Source organism: Anolis carolinensis, unplaced genomic scaffold (genome assembly GCF_035594765.1).
Source record: "Anolis carolinensis isolate JA03-04 unplaced genomic scaffold, rAnoCar3.1.pri scaffold_9, whole genome shotgun sequence".
NCBI lineage: Eukaryota > Metazoa > Chordata > Lepidosauria > Squamata > Dactyloidae > Anolis > Anolis carolinensis.
Genome location: NW_026943820.1, coordinates 11,922,411 through 11,938,185, shown reverse-complemented (window position 1 = coordinate 11,938,185; position 15,775 = coordinate 11,922,411). Strand labels below are relative to the sequence as shown.

At 41.0% G+C, this 15,775-nt stretch overlaps 2 protein-coding genes across 2 annotated transcripts in view; both read right to left on the bottom strand.

Annotated features, from left to right (window-relative positions):
• Positions 1–2,142: 2,142 nt before the first annotated feature.
• LOC100555614 (COP9 signalosome complex subunit 6-like) lies at positions 2,143–9,542 on the bottom strand. Its single transcript, XM_062962014.1, has 2 exons — positions 5,996–9,542; positions 2,143–2,972 (listed from the first exon to the last, which is right to left on the bottom strand). The coding sequence occupies exons 1-2, from the start codon at positions 6,267–6,269 to the stop codon at positions 2,704–2,706; spliced, it is 543 nt and encodes a 180-aa protein (XP_062818084.1). The 5' UTR covers positions 6,270–9,542; the 3' UTR covers positions 2,143–2,703.
• A 122-nt stretch (positions 9,543–9,664) lies between these two features.
• lpcat2 (lysophosphatidylcholine acyltransferase 2) overlaps positions 9,665–15,775 on the bottom strand; it is a 47,071-nt gene continuing 40,960 nt past the window's right edge. The window contains exons 12-14 of the mRNA XM_003222923.3: positions 13,138–13,236; positions 11,698–11,839; positions 9,665–10,559 (exon numbers count right to left, since the gene is read on the bottom strand). Coding sequence (XP_003222971.2) covers positions 10,339–10,559; positions 11,698–11,839; positions 13,138–13,236 — 462 coding nt within the window. The 3' untranslated portion in view covers positions 9,665–10,338. The remainder of the gene's footprint in view (positions 10,560–11,697; positions 11,840–13,137; positions 13,237–15,775) is intronic.

Here is a 15,775-nt window from a genome sequence, read left to right as displayed (position 1 = left end):
ACCTACCTAAAGTGTTTTGGCATTTGGATTTTTAGATAGTTCACAATTGAAATGTACATTTATATTGGTTCAGCCATTTTAGGTTGGCAACCCCACTGAGAGTAGCTATCTTTTTGTGCTTCTATGTCCAAAATTCTTTGTCTGGCACTCTTTTTTACAACAGGAAGTGAGAGAAATCTGTACCTTGGAAGGGAAATTCACTCCTGGAAGAGTTATTCTCATGGGGAAACGGGGTCTCCACTGAAGCATTATCTCAGTTCCTTGTTTTCACAACAAGCTAAGTTTTTCAAAATCCAGTGATCCCAGGGACTGAAAGTGAAGTGGAATCTTGAACAGGGGCACAAGCAGCAAAATGAACACCACAGTGGTGTTAACCCTTCCCTATCGAACTGTGAGAAGAGGCATACAGGGAGCACACAACCCTCTTGTTACGTCAGCTCCACCGGCTGCCAGTCTGCTACTGAGCACAATTCAAAGTGCTGGCTTTAGCCTATGAAGCCCTAAATGGTTCTGGCCCAGCTTACCTGTCCTAATGTCCTCTATGTCCTTTCAATTCCCCCCTAATGACCTGTCCTCTATGAATCATCACAGAGGCTAAGATCTTCTAGGGAGGTCCTGCTCTCAGTCCCACCTCCTTCGCAAGTGCAGTTGGTGGGGTCTTCTCAGTGGTGACTCCTTGGCTCTGGAACTCTCTCTTCAGTGAGATTAGATCAGAGCCCTCCCTCTTGGCCTTTATGATTATGGGACCAAGCTTTTGGCCTGTGAAGTAACGCAATGCAAGAAGAAATAACTAGGGAATATATCTAATTGATAATCGGAATGCCCCCGGTCTACGATTTTGGATCATGTGAATTTAATGTTTCTACTAGGTGTTTTAATTCTATGTCTAAATGTTGTTTATATCTTATGTTCTAATGGTTCTATTGTTTTAATACACAGCTATGCGTTCATTGTTTGGATATATGATTTGGTTTACATGTATGTCTGGCACTGAATTTTGCTATTACTATGTGGTAAACCACTTTGAGTCTCCCCAGGGGTGAGAAAAGCGGTATATACAGTAAATAAATAAGAAATAAAATTATTTTAATTATATTATAATTATTTGGCTGGAGTTACACTTAGATAATATACCTATTAACTTACATAGAAATTCAACTTAACAAATCTACAGAACTGATCTTGTTCATAACTTGGGAAATGCCTGTCCTCTGAACAGAGCCGGCCCTAGGTATTTTTCAAGTGTAGGCAAACAGAATTTTGCCGCCCCCCCCCCCCCCCGCCCAAACCAATCACTGAAAAATAAAAGCATTGGATAAGCGAAAATGTTGGATAATTAGGAGGGATTAAGGAAAAGCCTATTAAACATCAAATTACATTAAGATTTTACAAATTAATCACCAAAACATCATGTTTTACAAGAAATCAACAGAAAAAGCAGTCTCAACTGCACCCCCGCATGTTTTGCGCCCCAAGCGACCGCTTAATTCGCCTCATCGTTGGACCGGCTCCGACTCTGAAATAAATGTAAGAGTGCTTTTCTCTCACGGCTGAATCAATCTCAACCTACCTGAACACAATCAGGATGGGGAAAGTCTTCCATACTTTCTAATTGTGGCAAAATATTAACCAATTTACCAATTTGTGGTACAGGAGTTTCCCCTGTTTTGTTTTCTTTTTTTGACAGCATAATGACTTTATTTGGGGGGGGGGGGTTATTTGAGGCCTCAGAAGAAAAGCCCTTGCATCCTGAGGCCGATGCCCTGGAGGTCATAGAGGATGTTAAATTTGTTTACAAACTTGTTCACGGTGTTGCAGGTCTTGGTGATGGTGCCCAGGTAGGTCATCAGGCCTACGGTGTTGCATTGATCATAGAAATTTGTCTTGAACTTGTCCATGCTCAGCACTGGCCGGCAGTGGCAGAGCACATAGGTCTCATGCAGGATCTCATGATTGAAGGGCACCTCTCATGCTTTTGTTGTGACTCAGCTTGAATCTAAAATCAATTTTGATGAGGAAAGAAAGATTCACGTTCAAAATATCCCCGAAAGGCCTGTAGCTTTGGAAGATGAGGAACAGAGAGTACAAGTTCAGTTTCCCGCAGGCAGGTTTGGAGTTGATGACCCTGAACCCAGTGAAGCCAGCCAGGTGTACACTGACTTGAGAATGGAGGATGGGAGGTTGGAAGATTCCCAGCTTACTAATGAATCTCAGCGAGTTAATGAGCAAACTGGCCTTGATGGGATGGGCTTCTTAGATAGAGCTGAGCATTTGGAATTGAGAGTATGGCGTAGTGTAAGGATTGCAAACAGCCGAGGGGAGGTGAGAGGGCAAAGAAATACTTTCATGTGTTGCAAAGAGTGATGTGATAAAAGGGGTGCTTTGGGGAAAAGCTGTTGTCAAAGCAACTTTCTCGCTACTGGAGAAGCAAGCTCCAGATTTCCTGCAGTGCTTTGGATTATATTGCAGGCCATGTATCCATGTTTCTTGGATTTTGTCATGTTTCCTTTGGATGTTGTTTATTCCTGGTAAGCTCTGGACTTATAACTCAATACTATATTTGTAACTGACTTTTGATGCTTTACTTTTACTTTTGAAGAATTTTTTACTATCTATCTTTAATAAACTAAAAAGACCCAAACCTGCTGTGGAGTTTGTGTGCTAGAGCAAGGTGAATCAAGACTGAGGTGCGACAGTTTTGACCTACTCCAAAATGAGTTTGACACGGCTGTGAAGCATTTTGATGGTGCTGTGCTGGGCAATGAGATACTCGGCCACCGTGGAGTTCTCCCCACTGGTGGTGGCCGTCACCTGTGCCACGTGGTCCACCTCGATGCGCTCTGCCTCCTCTGTGGCCAAGATGTACATCAACTCCGCAAAGATCATTGTGGCCTCTCTGTTGATGATGTCGATCATGGATTCAAAGACGCTGAAGGGCAGGTCCATGTTTTTGTCATGGGGTTTGTGGAGATCTATGACCGACTGAGGTTCTTTCAGACAGGGGGGAATCCCTTTGAAATCCCACCGCTGCCACCAATTGTAAAAGATGTCTTGTTTAAATGCTGCCACCTGATGTTAAGGGGATTATCAACTCTTGCCACGACTATTGGAAGATTTAGAAGGCACGATCATCAAGTTTGCAGATGACACCAAACTGGGAGGGATAGCCACACTCCAGAAGAAAGGAGCAGAATTCAAAACGATCTTGACAGACTAGAGAGATGGGCCGAAACTAACAAAATGAAGTTCCACAGGGACAAATGCAAGATACTTCACTTCGGCAGAAAAAATGGAAATCAAAGATACAGAATGGGGGACACCTGGCTAGACAGCAGTACATGTGAAAAAGGTCTTGGAGTCCTTGTGGACAACAAGTTAAACATGAGCCAGCAATGTGATGCGGCTGCTAAGAAAGCCAACGGGATTTTGGCCTGCATCAATAGGGGAATAGCGTCTAGATCCAGGGAAGTCATGCTCCCCCTCTACTCTGCCTTGGTCAGACCACACCTGGAATACTGCCTCCAATTTTGGGCACCACAGTTGAAGGGAGATGTTGACAAGCTGGAGAGCGTCCAGAAGAGGGCAACTAAAATGATCAAAGGTCTGGAGAACAAGCCCTATGAGGAGAGGCTTAAAGAACTGGGCATGTTTAGCCTGCAGAAGAGAAGGCTGAGAGGAGACATGATAGCCATGTACAAATATGTATGGGGAAGTCATACGTAGGAGGGAGCAAGCTTGTTTTCTGCTGCCCTGCAGACTAGGACACGGAACAATGGCTTCAAACTACAGGAAAGGAGATTCCACCTGAACATCAGGAAGAACTTCCTCACTGTGAGAGCTGTTCGACAGTGGAACTCTCTCCCCCGGACTGTGGTGGAGGCTCCTTCTTTGGAGGCTTTTAAACAGAGGCTGGATGGCCATCTGTCGGGGGTGCTTTGAATGCAATTTCCTGCTTCTTGGCAGGGGGTTGGACTGGATGGCCCATGAGGTCTCTTCCAACTCTACTATTCTATGATTCTATGGTTTAGCCACTGGCTACTTAGAGAGGAGACTTTTATTTTTCTTCTTTCTTCTTGTCCATTCTTGATGTGTGTATGTATGACAGAGACTAAGATGTTTGAAGGAACAAAAATCACATTTATTTAAATTGTTGAGAACTCAGGCAGGGGGGGAATCCTTTCTAATCCCACCGCTGCCACCAAATTGTAACGAACTCAGGCAGAGGGGAATCCTTTTGAAAATCCCACCTCTGACACCAATTGCAGAGATGTGGAGAAGGATGATGTTTTTATTAATTAATTATATTATATATAACTATATCCGCTGCAGGGGGGAATCCTTTTTAATCCCACCGCTGCCACCAATTTGTAGAGATCTATGACTGACGGAGGTTCTTTCAGACAGGGGGGAATCCCTTTGAAATCCCACCGCTGCCACCAAATGTAAAGAGGTTATTATTATATATTTTATATATATAACTATATCCGCTGCCACCAATATAAATATGTTTTATTTAAATGCTGCCACCAGAGGTAAAAATGTTTATAATGCGGCCACCAGATGTTAAGGGGATTATCAACTCTTGCCACCACTATTGGAAGATTTAGCCACCGGCTACTTAGAGAGGAGACTTTTATTGTTCTTCTTTCTTCTTTATTCTTGATGTGTGTATGTATGACAGACTGAGATGTTTGAGAGAACCATAACAAGTTTATTCAGGCACAAGCTTAATGGATATAATTCTCACTTAGAGGCACTTTCCTTAACAATTGCAATAACAGAATGAGGTGTTTCAAACTTCCTAAAATTCCACTTCAATCACAGAATATCTGTTCTAGTCAGGAGACAGACTACGCTAAAATAAGCCACCTGTGCCGTCCACCAGACAATAAAAAAAACTATAAAGCTGAAAAGTGCCGTCCTTTATCCGGGCGAACTGCAAATCCCTATAAGCTGTCCTAAAAATATTGAACGACTGAGTCTGGAAAACTTCAAAAAAAAAAAAAAGGATGTTTATTCATACAAGGTTGTAAACTTGGCACAGATCTTAAAGTTACAGAAAATGAAACAAATTTCTATAGGTTTTAGTTACAGAATTATCCCTGGTTCCAGAAGGCAAAGGTGATTATAAAACCACTACACCCTAATCACGCTGTCTATAATAGAAGGAGAAACTCTTTCCTTCCCTATCTTTACAGCAAAGATTAGTTCTAGAAGCGACGGAATAACCTTGCTCCTCTAATTAGATTTTCTATTCCAGATCAGTATAATTCAATACTTATCTAATTTGGATAGGCTTAGATTGGCCTGGTTTTGAGGATGATTTGTCCCAGTTAGCTTTGCACAGCTGCAGCACGTTGGAAGACTATAGCCAAAATGAGGCTCCAAAATGGAGACTAGACCCTGGTAAAAAAGGGCGGTCCTAAGATGTTGTACTCTTTGACCAATCATTGCAAAGAAGACTGCAGCCAGCTCTTGCAGACTCCAAGCCACTTTTCCTGGGCCTTTGCAGCCAGAGGCTGAAACAAAATGTAAAGGAGGGAAAACAAACAAACGACCAATAGGTAAGGCAAACCATCGTCCTGGGGGACGGAACACCACCAAACTTATTTTAAACTGACTTATTTTAATCCAACCTTTGAGCCACCCTGATTCTCCAACTGAGAATCAGTCCTAACTGCAATTCCTCCAATTACAGACTACCTTAAAATAAGTCACCAAACTTATTTTATCCCTGATCCCTAACTTAGGATCAGCCTTCCCTGAGCTTCAACAAAGCCCACACTTCCCTGTGGTTCGCTGACCACAGACACACTGACTGACTTTTCCCTCCAAATTCTGCTCTCTTCAGCTAACCCAGTTGGCTCCGCCCCCTTCTACATGGCAACCAACTCTGAGTGCTGAGTAACTGAAATATTAACCCTTTTTAAAAACACAGTTAAACATGACTTTTAAAACACAATTAAACATGGCATCTGTAAACTAAAAAAATCACACTTCTTTACAGGGTTCAACTTGAGGAAGAGGGAGTTCTCTATGATCTCATACATCTGCTTGTGGACATGGATGTCTGACCAGTTTGGAGGGCCATCTATCGTGTACCAGCCCTTGAACTCCAGGTCCTTGAAGACTGGTTTGAACTGCTCCTCCTTGGTGTAGTAGTACTCCTTGTCCATGATGGCGTTCTGCTGTTTTCTTGAGCAACGAGCAAAGTTCCACAAAAACTTGCAGCCAGTAAGAAAGAATCCGGTGAGATCAAAGTGAAACATAATGAAACTGGACAGAATCTGGATGAGGATGATTTTTAAAGTTCGATCAGTGTAATAGGTTACTCAACATATTCAAGGATTCCATAGCATTTATTTATTTATTTACGGTATTTATATTCCGCCCTTCTCACACCGAAGAGGACTCAGGGCGGATCACATTGTACACATATAGGCAAACATTCAATGCCTTTTAACATAGAACAAAGACAGAGACAAAAGCAGGCTCCGAGCTGGCCTCGAACTCATGACCTCTTGATCAGAGTGATTTGACCAAGAGTGAACAGCCTGCGCCACAGCCCGGGCCATGAGTGGTATCAAACTGCCTTAATTTTACAGAGAATACGAATTTGCACACATTTTTATGGTACAGACTGAACTTTGGCTTTCTAAACACAGATTCGGGCTTTCTGTGTATCATTTCCTCAAATCTGGACATTCTGTACAAATCCAGGCTTTATTTCTGTTTTTTTCCCATCTAGAAGAATAAGGCGCCCCGGTGGTGAAGTGGAGTGAGCACCCGCTTTTAGCCCCAGCTCCTGCCAACCTAGCAGTTTGAAAGCATGCAAATGTGATTAGGTCAATAGGTATCGCTCCAGTGGGAAGGCAACGGGGCCGGCCACATGACCTTGGACGTGTCTACGGAGAACGCCGGCTCTTCAGCTTAGAAATGGAGATGAGCACTGCAAGGTTCACTTCAAAAACAAACACCTCAAGAAAGAGAACAACATTGGAAAAGAGAGCAATCAGATGTGTGTCTTCTTTTTGGCGTAGACGTTTCACAAAGGACCATAGAGGCATGGATTATTCGTAGTGCGCTGCTACTGCTGACAGCTATTATAATTTCTATCATCTACATTTCATGGAAATGCATGAAGAACGTTAAGGTAAGATGTATATGGGGGCTCTTGGTGGCACAGTGTGTTAAAGCGCTGAGTTGTTGAACTTGCGGACCAAAAGGTCCCAGGATCAAATCCCGGGAGTGGAATGAGCGCCCGCTGTTAGCCCCAGCTCCTGCCAACCTAGGAGTTTGAAAACATGCCAATGTGAGTAGATCAATAGGTACAGCTCCAGCGGGAAGGCAACGGCGCTCCATGCAGTCATGCCGGCCACATGACCTTGGAGGTGTCTATGGATAATGCCGGCTCTTTGGCTTAGAAATGGAGATGAGCACCAACCCCCAGAGTCGGTCACGACTGGACGTAACGTCAGGGGAAACCTTTACCCTTAAGATTTATATGTATGCATTTTACAATGAACAGTATGGTCCACCCATACTGTTGAGTGTCTCATGTATTTTATCGTATTTACATATTTCTAATGAAAATGTATTTGCATTGTTCTCTATGCCTGCAAGAAGAACCTTACAAAAAGGAATAATAAATGGAATAAAATAATAAATGTATTAATAATAAAATAGAGTAAAATAAATGTAAAAGTAACAACAATAATAGAGAAAAATAATTAATGTAATAATAATAATTAATAGAGTAAAATAATACATGTAACAAGACCAATACTAATAGAGAAAAATAATAAATATACCATATATACCTGAGTATAAGCTAACCTGAATATAAGCCCACGGGGACCCTTACCTGAATATTATTATTATTAATAATAATAATAATAATAATAATAATAATAATAATAATAATAACTTTATTCTTATACCCAGCCCCATCTCCCCGAAGGGACTCGGGGCGGCTTACATATAAGCCGAGGAGTTTTTTTTTTCAGTCCTAAAAAAAGGCTAAAAAACTAGGCTTATACTCAAGTATATACAGTACATTTTAAAATGACAGCTAATTGCCTTCGCCCAAAACTGCATTTACAAATGAACTACAATGACGTTCTTTTTAATCTAATGCCATCTGTTTACAAACTGCAATTGGTCTTTTATGTACTTTTGCTTAGTTCAGTTTGGAATGGGAACTAAAGAAATGAAAGCTTGTCTCTCATCTCACTTGACAAATGTAAAAATGTATTTTTAGAAGAAGCTTCTTGGTTTTAGCTTTCTCTCCATACTTAAACCTTGGCCTGGCTGCTCCCTTGAGGTATCAATGGCATCAGAGACTATTTCTTTTAAAAAAACCCATTATGACCTCATAGAATTTCTTTGTGCCTGATGCACCTCTATTCAAGGCTTCCTATCCTTTTTTCATAATTTTATTTATTACTTGTAAGTGTAGATACAGTGAAAGTGGGAGAACAAAAATCAAGTAGTAAAAAATGGTGAGAAGAGAGAAAGGGAGTGAAACAAAGAGGAGAAGAAAAAATTAATAAAAAAATGAAGTACTGTTTGACTTCACATCGGTGCTTCGGAGACTTTTTTTCATTTTCCTTTAACTTTTGTCATTTTCTCTAGCCTCCTTTCCATTAGCTCACTTCTATATACAAGACAGATCTATTGTAAGATCCATTTTTCTATTTCTCAGGAATTTTATAACGTTTGTCCAATCAGTCTTATTTTTCCTTCTCAAGTACAATCAAGTTACAAAGAAGACGCCAAAATGGGCCTTAACTCGGACAAGGGGATATGGGAAATAATAATGCAAAAAGACACAAAATTAATAAAAAATACTTTACCAACGTTTACTAATGTGGGTAACTGAAAAAGAACAAATCAAGGAATGCATGATCAATTGGGCAAAAGATGTAGGCCATAATTTAAATTTGGACCATTGGGAAGAGATCTGGGGGGGGGGGGGGGGGAATACACAGTGGCAACAGATATAAAAGAAAATTGGTATAAGATGCAGTTCCGTTGGCATTAAACCCCGGACAGATTAGCAAAATTCAACAAAAAGAACTCTACATTATGCTGGAAATGTGGGGAAAAAATAGGAACCTTCTTTCACCAATGGTGGACATGTGGGAAAATCAAAGAATTTTGGAAGACAATTCACCAAAATGACACAAAAGATGATAGGAACCAAATTCAAATTAAAACCAGAACATACCTACTAGGATTCTAAAACTCAATATTAAAGAAAAATGATGATAGAATACTATTTCACATTAGTACTGCGGCTAGACTGACCTTGGCAAGAGTTTGGAAAATAAAAGAATCTCCGAATTTGAAAGACTGGCTAACCAAAATATTGGACATTATACAAATGGACATTTTGACACAAAAAATAAGACAACTGGGCGAGCCCCAGTTTCTGCCAACCTAGCAATTTGAAAACATGCAAATGTGATTAGATCAATAGGTATCGCTCCAGTGGGAAGGCAACGGGGCCGGCCGCATGACCTTGGAGGTGTCTATGGACAACGCCGGCACTTCGGCTTAGAAATGGAGATGAGCACCAACTCCCAGAGTCAGACATGACTGGACTTAACGTCAGGGGAAAACCTTTACCTTAGAAGAATAGTAAGGACGGGACAAGCACAACTCTGGCAATATTTTTATTCAGTAGGGTGGAGGGGAAAGTGCAAAAATATTGTACAATGGCTTTTCTGTGTGGTTACAAGGCCAAAATCCTCCGAGTAGGTTCTCTCCCTCCAATAAATCAGAGCATGGAAACACCGAATGGTAGAGTTAATGGGTTAACACTAAACCATTGAAGGGAAAGACATTTTAGTCATGCTAAAACTTTAAAAAATGCTGCAAAGTTCATTCTTTTATTCATAATTTAAGTATAGTTCGGAATAGCGAATAATGAAACACCTTTTTCAGCCCTCTTCAGTTTTGGTAACAAGCTTAAAAAGTTACCCCGAAGCTGAGATAACAAATTTGGTCACTGGTCCAGGAGAAAAAAAATCCCTATTACAAAGATCTATGCCCATCCAAAGGAACATTTCATACTTTGTATTTGATCTTCACTCCATTAGCAAACTGTGCAATTCATGCTACCCTGATACCAAAACTACAATAATTTATCCATTAAAAATAGCTTTGAAATATAGGCTTTGTTTTTTAAAAACCGAAGAAAATATTTATTTTCACCTTCTGTAAAAAAAAAAAAATCCCACAAGAAAAACCCAAAAACAAATAAATTTGAATTACAAAAAAATAAATCCTTAGGAAGATTACATTAAAAATATAGATATTTTAGGCCTTTCTGATTCAGTCTTCTTTTTTATCTGAGACACTTGAGTGATCATCTTCAGAGGTTTGAGGGCAGACTTTATTCCTTGGCACGGAGCTCTTCTCTGAAACCGAAGTATTTGGAGTGGCGGCAGGTTCAAATTCAGCCTCTATGCACATCTGGTTACGTTGTAGCTCAATATACGTGGTGAACAGCTTGGCGTATTCAGGATGTTTCAGGGCGAAATTCTTGAACTCTTCTGAAAAGGAAGAAATACAATGTTATACCTAAACAACAAGAAAGTATGGATGTTTCATGAAACCTCAGCTTAGTAGGGGAACTTCTAGTTGGATCCAGTCCTCCTGAAGTCTCAGTTCAAACTTCTGAGCTTCCCTGAATAGTAACATTGGTTTTCCAACTATTGTGAAGTTTCTATCCAGTCTGCAAAGCAGAATATTAGAATTATAGAGTAGTAAGAGTCCACCAGGGCCATCCTTACTCTATTTGACACAACCCAAACACTCCCAAGTAATGGTCATACAGTCTCTAGTTAGAAACCTCCAGAGATGGAGACTCCACCACGTTCCGAGGAAACACAATCCACTGTTGAACAACTCTTATTTTGGGATGTTTTCTTCCAATGTTTAGGTGGAATCTTTTTTCCTGTTCAAATCCATTGCTCCATGTCCTAGTCTTTGGAGCAGCAGAAAACAAGCTGGCTCCATCTTCCATAGGACATACGTTCAGATATCTAAACATGGTCATCAAGTCTCCTTTCAACCTTATCTCTTCTAAGCAAAACATACCCCATTACCTAAGCTGTTCATCATAGGGATTCATGGTTTCCAGACCTCTGGCCATTTTGGACACACTTCTCTAGCCACCTTCCAGTTTGTCAACATCCTTCTTGAATGTTGGTACCCAAAACTGGACACCAGCATAAAGTATTGCTATTAGAAATGCCCTTTTCATGATTAGTACCTAATAATATTCATTGGCCCCACTCATTTGCTGTTATCTCTACCCTCCACTGGAATTCAGCCCCCAAGAACTTGTCAGAAATTGAATATGATCCTTAAGCTAAAAGATGTTTCCCATCCTCTGCTTGCTGTGAGTCTTACTTTCTCCTTCACTAGTAAAATCATGTATCTGGAAGCTATCATTCTGTTCTTGTTAGAACTACTCCTTGATGTGTCCTTTGCACTCAAAACTGTGGATAAGGGTTGAAACAAGCTGACTTCAGAGTGTTAGTAATGTCTTGCTTAGTGAAAATACCAAGCATTGAGGAGAACTCAAGGTTTGGACAAAACTTCTTTTTTCATAGTCTCAGGAGGACTTCTCAACATCTCCAGAAACAAGTGGCAATCCCTATGGAAGCCATGACAGATCGAACTTACCATAGGACAGCTTGTTGGTCTTGTCAGCATCTATTTCCTTGAAAAGGTTAGAAACGTCAAGATCAGGAAGTCCAAGCGATGAACGGATAATTAAGGCAAATTCATCTTCTGATATGATACCATCCTCATCAATGTCAAAGAGCTGAGGAGAGAAGTGGGAATTGAGAGAGACAGAGAAAAGGGGTTTGAATGTAGACAGTGATGCCTTCAAGACTTCTTCATTGCTTATCAAGTGCTTGGAACAATTTTTGGAAGGAGAAGATTCAGGCATCTTATGGACCACATTCTCCTCCTATTCAAATTGTTAGGAAGGTAGAAAACAGGTCTTTTCTGGATATGATTGAATACATTTGTATTCTGATTCCATATAGTTCTCTTATCCCTTCTCATCATGATATAGAAATAACATGGGCTTTTCCAAGGCTATGAAAGCAGAATATAAGAAGGAAATTGAAAAGAATTTTTGAACTGCCTTGAAGGATAACTCTGTGGAAAAGCAGCCTAATGAAATCTGGAAATATTCATCACTAGGGAATAGTTTGAGAAAATGTCTTCATCTGTAAAAGTGACTGGTCTTACAGTTAGTTATGATACATCCTGAATTTAATCCAAGGAGTTCAGGTGGATATCATTACTTCTCCTTCCAATGTTATCCTCATAATAACTCAATGGTCGGTGAAGTGAAGGATGAAAATAAAGAAATTTCCCTCTCTGATAACACAGTCCAACAACACATTTTTTCTTGGTTTCTTGTTTTTTAGGTGTGTTCCTGGGTTATTTAAGGCCCTGATTCAGAAAATTGCACTGGATAAACCACATCAGCTCTAGTGTCTTAGATATATTTATCACGATTTTCTATGAGCGAGCAGATGGCAACTGGTATATAACGTATGTTCTGTATCTCAAAAATTAGAGCGGATAGAGAAAAACCTGGTGCCATTTTGGGAATCAACAGGTCAAATATACCCAGAAACAGGACTAACATTTGAAGCTACAAAATAAGCGTTGGCCGGTGTAATAGTCTTTTATCCAAAGTCAGCTAGTCTGCAGAACCTTGATGTGATGACTGCTCTATCATGGAACATCCCTGTCACCACAAGGGACCTTTTCACACTATGCAGTTATAGCATTTTGATACCACTTTAACTTCCATGTTTGCATCGTGTAGACCTCTGAACTTTGGAGTCTGGTGGCACATTAGAGCTGAGGGGTATCTACATATCCCTCCTGAGTTTAGCTCATGATAGGTTCTCCATAGGGTTGCCATAAGCTGGAAATGATTTGAAGGCACACAATCTCCAAACCCAAGATTCCAAAGGTTGTTATCATGATAGTTCAAGTTAAACCACAGTGCTTTAAACGTTTAGTCAAATGAGCTCGTAATTACTCTGCCCATATTAAAACGGAAGTGTTTTTTTAGGCACCAAATCAAGGACTTACTTGAAATGCCATTTGAATCGTCTGTTCCGTATTTGCAGGATTGCAGAGAACAGACAAGCCAATCACATATTCTCTGAAGTCTATAGAACCATCTCCATTCTGTAACAAAGACAGGGCAAGAATTATTTGAGGGGAGTATGATAGATATGTTTTCAGTTGCTCCTTCTGATATGCTTGGTTTTTATGAGCTTTTAAGAAAAGTACTGTAAATCTCACTCACATTTTCTTCCACTTTTTAAAAAAGTCTTACAAGGTTTTGCTCCTTGCTCTTTTATGACACTTTTTGCATTCCCAAAAATGGTGGGAATGTCCAAGGGTAAAAACATTTTGTGAAAAAATAACAGGGAAAATAGAGGAATTATTTAGAATTTAACTCCAAGTAAACATGGAATTAATGTGGATGGGGATATTAGGGAACAATAAAATTAACGTAAAATATCAAGATCTATTCAAAGCTATGATTCTTGCAAGGAAGGCAGTAATAGCTTGGGGCTGGAGAGACGAAAAAAAGTGGAATATGGTGAATTGGAATAATTATTTGTTTGACCAGGTCCAATCAGAAATTATTGCAAATGTAACCTCTGAGGATAAGAAGGAAGATAAAATGAGGAAAATTAAAGAGGAATGGACAATATATTCACATGGGATAAAAAGTGGCAAAGCCAATGTAACGATTGTACAGAAATGGGAAAAGTTGTGCTCATGGATGGAGTTAAATTTCTAATGGAATTGTGGTAAGGGGTAGGGGTGGGGGAGGGGGAGGGAAGGGGGAAAATGATGATATATTAGATATGTGAGAGCATGACATGGCAAAAGATCCTCATGGCAAGAGAACGAGAACATGCCTGCCACTTACCTTTATACCTATAGGCTTCCTGTCATCACACCGGGACAACAGGAAATGATATCATTCTCGTCATGCCTGTCACATGGTCAGGACTCAGCTCCTTTTAATCGTTCCTCTATTTCAGGCATGGGCAAACTAAGGTCCAGGGGCCGGATGTGACCCCCTAGGCGCTTACCTCAGGCACTCCTCATTTTCCCTATCCTCTTGCCATAAGTGTTAGTTTCACCTTGTTGAACACACCAGGCTGTACTCAGGTTGAAATCTTTTGAAGTTTATTAGGAAATAGGAAATAAATAGTTCATAAAAAGCAAAAGTAAAGATCCAAAGGATTGTTGCAAAACCAAGGCTATAAAGAATAATCCAAGAGAACCTTAGGCATAAAACAAGATTCCATTACTACAAGACATAGTCCCATGAACCTGAATACACAAAGCTGCAGGATAATCCAAGAAAGCAAGAGCTGCTTCTACTCAAACGAGACGTTGCTTTTGACAAAGGTTTCTCTCTCAGCACACCCCTTAATATTCCCTGCATAGCATGAATGCATTTCTTTGCCCTCTGAACTCTTTCTCTTTTTTGTTTGCTAATCTGACAATCCTGCGAACCTGAAATTCCAAATGGCCAGCTCGATCCAGAGATGGCGTCTCATCAAGGCCAGACAGCTCGTTAGCAGCAGCCTCTGTCTGCATGCTATCCTCCCTTTGCACCTGGCTAGCTTCAGTATCATCTCCACCATTCCCTGCTGTGGGAATGCCTCCCTGCTCCTTATCTCTCACAACAGGGACACTCTGAACCTGAACCCCATAATTCCCACCAGAGTAATCTTGAACCTGAATCCCATCATCTTGAACATCTGGAACCTGAATCCCACAATCCCCATCAGAGTCACTCTGAGACTCCAGCTGAGTCACAACAATGAGACAGTGGCCTGCTGCATCCTTGTGCCAAAATGATGGGGGAGGAAAGCACATAGCAGCTGAGAGACCACTGGAGCGCTCTCAGCCACCACGTGCCCCACCTCCTCCCAGCATAAGGACAGTGTGAGAGGCCGCATCCTTATGCTGGGAGGACAACTCAAGGAAGGCACGTGGTGATTGAGAGTCTTCCGGAGCACTCTCAGCCACCGCCTGTCTCACTCTCCTCCTGGCATAATGCCAAGAGGACAGCCCGAGGATCGAGGGAGGAGGATTGGGGCAGCCCCGTCCTTATGCTGGGAAGACAACCTGAGGATGACCCAGGCCCTGCCCTGCCCCCTCCCAGACCCTACCCCTCTCAGCACACAAATGGCCCCCCTTTCTCCCAGCCTGCCCCTCCCATCCCAGCCCCAAGGCAAAAAAGTTTGCCCATGACTGTTCTATTTCCACATCTCCACTTGCTTAGCCCTTAAGTTGAATATGTTGTGACCACATGTCTATTAGAACTGTATTTCCCCCAACAGATGTGCACAATGGAGTTTACAGACAATGCATTTCTATCTAACATAGCATTATCTACCTAACATTTTGTAGTTCTGTAATTGTGTAGTTCAGTAATTTTATAGTCCCATAATAGTGTAGTTCCATTATTATGTAGTTGTGTAGTTCTATAATTGTGTACTTCTGTAATTTTGAAGTTCTATAGTCCTGCATATAGTATTGCATTAGGGCTGAGATATGTTCAGACAAGCACAAGTGTTTATTTAGACCTTCACAGCCACAGCCACTGAAGCCAAGTCATGCCAAAAGAGATATAAAAAGCCACAGAACAGCAGGGCGTTTCTCTGTTGGGTGTGTGGAGGTGAATAATAAAAAG

Excerpts from the sequence above, each read along its gene's own strand:
- LOC100555614 (XM_062962014.1), bottom strand. The coding sequence starts at position 6,269 with ATGTTTCACTTTGATCTCACCGGATTCTTTCTTACTGGCTGCAAGTTT. Across the intron at positions 2,973-5,995 it reads GTTGAACCCTGTAAAGAAGT|ATCTCCACAAACCCCATGAC; the intron begins GTGATTTTTTTA and ends AGTCGGTCATAG.